Source organism: Trachymyrmex cornetzi, unplaced genomic scaffold, assembly GCF_001594075.2.
Source record: "Trachymyrmex cornetzi isolate Tcor2-1 unplaced genomic scaffold, Tcor1.1 scaffold805, whole genome shotgun sequence".
NCBI lineage: Eukaryota > Metazoa > Arthropoda > Insecta > Hymenoptera > Formicidae > Trachymyrmex > Trachymyrmex cornetzi.
Genome location: NW_017300142.1, coordinates 16,542 through 19,478, shown reverse-complemented (window position 1 = coordinate 19,478; position 2,937 = coordinate 16,542). Strand labels below are relative to the sequence as shown.

General features: G+C 35.5%; 2 protein-coding genes across 2 annotated transcripts in view; one reads left to right on the top strand and one right to left on the bottom strand.

Annotated features, from left to right (window-relative positions):
* The window catches only part of LOC108768541 (uncharacterized), a 3,537-nt gene extending 3,172 nt beyond the window's left edge, over positions 1 to 365 (bottom strand). Inside the window, exon 1 of the mRNA XM_018519003.1 lies at positions 356 to 365. Within this exon, the coding sequence (XP_018374505.1) occupies positions 356 to 365 (10 nt within the window). The remainder of the gene's footprint in view (positions 1 to 355) is intronic.
* A 211-nt stretch (positions 366 to 576) lies between these two features.
* Positions 577 to 1,792, top strand: crim (QVR superfamily protein crim). Its single transcript, XM_018519018.1, has 3 exons — positions 577 to 758; positions 850 to 984; positions 1,410 to 1,792. The coding sequence occupies exons 1-3, from the start codon at positions 707 to 709 to the stop codon at positions 1,688 to 1,690; spliced, it is 468 nt and encodes a 155-aa protein (XP_018374520.1). The 5' UTR covers positions 577 to 706; the 3' UTR covers positions 1,691 to 1,792.
* Positions 1,793 to 2,937: the final 1,145 nt, after the last annotated feature.

The following is a 2,937-nucleotide window of genomic DNA, read 5'->3' as shown; positions in this document are numbered from 1 at the left end:
TTAAAATCTTAATATCTAATTCCTGTTCCTCTATTGTGCTCAGGCCTAACGTAAGTAAACAACAAGGATATATGATTCACTGTGTTACACTGTGTCTGACTGTGTCCCTTGCTGGAAAGCACCCTATGTCTATTATGTTTCCAGCTTAATAGGTTACAGACCGCGATATGTAGGACGCAGGACGCAGGACGCGAAAGTTGAAGTTGACCCAACTTTCTGCGTCCTGCATTCTCCGTCCTACAATCATATCATAATTAAAATACGTTAGGTTAGTTTCGTTTTGCGACCTGCAACCCGTGTTCTGCGTCTTATGGAGAATGGTCTTAACAGAAATTTTGTCTGCGGCAGCCCTTACCGCGTCTCATTTTGCCGCGTGGTAAGTGTTGGGTGCTACTTCATTTGTGCCTTTTGTATGACAAAAACGCACAAATGAAATGGCACCCTTTCCGCGTCCAGTGTGCAGGAGCCATAAGAAAAGTGGACGTTGCTATGTAGTTTACATCCACTTTGTCGGAGGGCAGTAGTGCGCGGCAGCATTTTGCGGTTACAGATTTTGGGCTGTCATGTCCTCTCTCAGGTTTCCCTATGTATATACAGTGTATATACATACGCTCATCTATCTACTTTTATGTTTATAAACGAGATCATATAAAAGCACAAAGCGTGAAATAAATGTTTTGTTAACGGTTTATTTAAGTATAACAAGATGAAACAAATATTTTTTACAGTTTTTCTCTTGATAGTTTTGGCAAATCAGGGTACAGTATATTGTTCATTACAAAGGGCGTGGCAGTGAATCATATCCGATTAATATTCTCACGTTACTTTGAAATAACATTTTAATTGCAGGCGACAGCTTGTACTGTTACAGGTGTAACAGTAATCATCCTGGATGTGGAACACCTTTAAATTGGTTATGGTATTGGGGAGAAACATGTCCAGAATACGATGACAAGTGTGTAAAGATAATTGAACGGAAAGGAGGTAATCATTCATGTTACATTTACAAGACATTAAATTTTTATTTGATTTTTAGACGACATAAAAGGGAACACACACGTATGCATATACCCTCTAATAGTAAAAAACGTCACAGTTACATCACAGCAATCATGGTTACGCCATGGTGACCTGTGAATGTCTGTAAATCTGTGTTATATTTTGTTATGACAATCTCACAGTGACATATGCTCTTCCTGATTGATATTGTGATGTAAATGTGACTCTTTGCTATAAGGGATACATATGTATATAGCGTTTAGTCCATTTGATAACAAGTCGACACAAGTCAATACAAGTGTCTTTCTATCTTCATCACTCTCTGAATATCAAGAAATAGAATGACATTTGTGTCGACTTGTGTCGTTAAATGGAAAAAACATCTATAATCGCACAACTTTTTTTCTTAGCGGAAACAATTATTACTCGCGAATGTCTGAGTTCCGTACGTAGCTTTAGAACGGATATTCCTGCGGATCATTACGAAGGCTGCAGACCTGCTGCTAAAGACGTGCGATTAGGCCATTACGTCAATAACAGTATTCATCAGTTGGATATTCATCGTGATTATTATGACGAGGTTACATGGTGCTTCTGTTACTTTGATCATAGATGTAACAACGCGGAGGTTATGACTGTTTCAATATTACTTATAACTTTAAAAATTGCAGTACAGTATTTTATATCCTAAGGCTGTTACACATATGATACAATTTTTAGGAGAGGGAGATAGATAGATAAAACATTTATTTACATTCTTATTTACAAGCAATAGTAAATTAAAATAAAGCAAACAAAGGGTAATTTATAAAAGAAAGAAAAATAAAACAAAGACACAAGAAAAGAAAAATAAAATAATTAATAATGATTAAGTTGCATTGCTGCAAGTAACAGAAAAGTTCACGTCTAAATGAGCCAAGCGATTCTGGTTGCCTGAGTGGTAAAGGAAGGAAATTCCGAGAAAGAGAGATATTAAGAAATATAGATATTTAATTAGTTGTGCATTATTTAAAAAAATGTATAAGCAAAAGTCTCCGTAATTGTTGAGTTTAGTCTCTTCACCTTCAATGTTGATAAAATTAGGCTCATTCGACGCGTTTTTGCACGAAATGAACAAATCTGGCAAAAAAAAATAGTTGCTCCGTCCTGTAGATCGAGGTATTAATCGTTAAAGTTGACGACTATTCAGGTTAGGAAATCTCGTCACATTAATAGCATAAAAGGACATGAGAACATGTAAGCGAGACTACAATAAATATTTTCTGCTTCAATTATACAAGACATAGATTCTCTGCTTTAAAAAGACAAATTTTCTTCAGAGCTTCTTCATGAGTCTAATTTTATCAACATCGGAGATGAGGTGGCTAAACTAAAAAATCATCAACATATTCTCGAAAAATGTTACATGAAATTATTGTAGTATACGTTACGAATATTTTAGTATACTGCAGTATACATATATTATAGTATGTTACATTTCTTCAGTTTTGTATCTGACATTTAAACATTTTTAAAGAATAAGGTATTTGATATGAAAATATTAAGGTTATATTTATCTTTACAAAATAGGAAGCTATTAAGTCGATAAAGCTTATATATATGCATACTTAACAAACTTGAATAATGCCAGGTACGAAAGCATATATTTATGCATTATTCAATTAGTAAAACTATTAGGAACGTATCTCGACATACACTAGCTAGTATTGAAAATGTATAGTAGACATTATGCACACAATAAATTTTCAATATTGATAGTGCAAATCAGTGCTCGCAAGGATTTGCACATTTCGGGCCGATTCCGGCGCGCGACCCCCACCACCGCATGGCCGAGCGCGCTCACGTGATGCTCTGACTCAAGGGCGTTCCTATACGAGAAATATACTGGGGCTCTATTCTTGAAAAGAAACGTATACGAAAATCTAGGCAAATGCTACA

Bases quoted from the DNA above. Each gene is read 5' to 3' on its own strand.
- crim (XM_018519018.1), top strand. From the start codon at position 707: ATGAAACAAATATTTTTTACAGTTTTTCTCTTGATAGTTTTGGCAAAT. The intron at 759-849 runs GTACAGTATATT...TTTTAATTGCAG, and splicing joins GATAGTTTTGGCAAATCAGG to GCGACAGCTTGTACTGTTAC. The intron at 985-1,409 runs GTAATCATTCAT...TTTTTTTCTTAG, and splicing joins GATAATTGAACGGAAAGGAG to CGGAAACAATTATTACTCGC.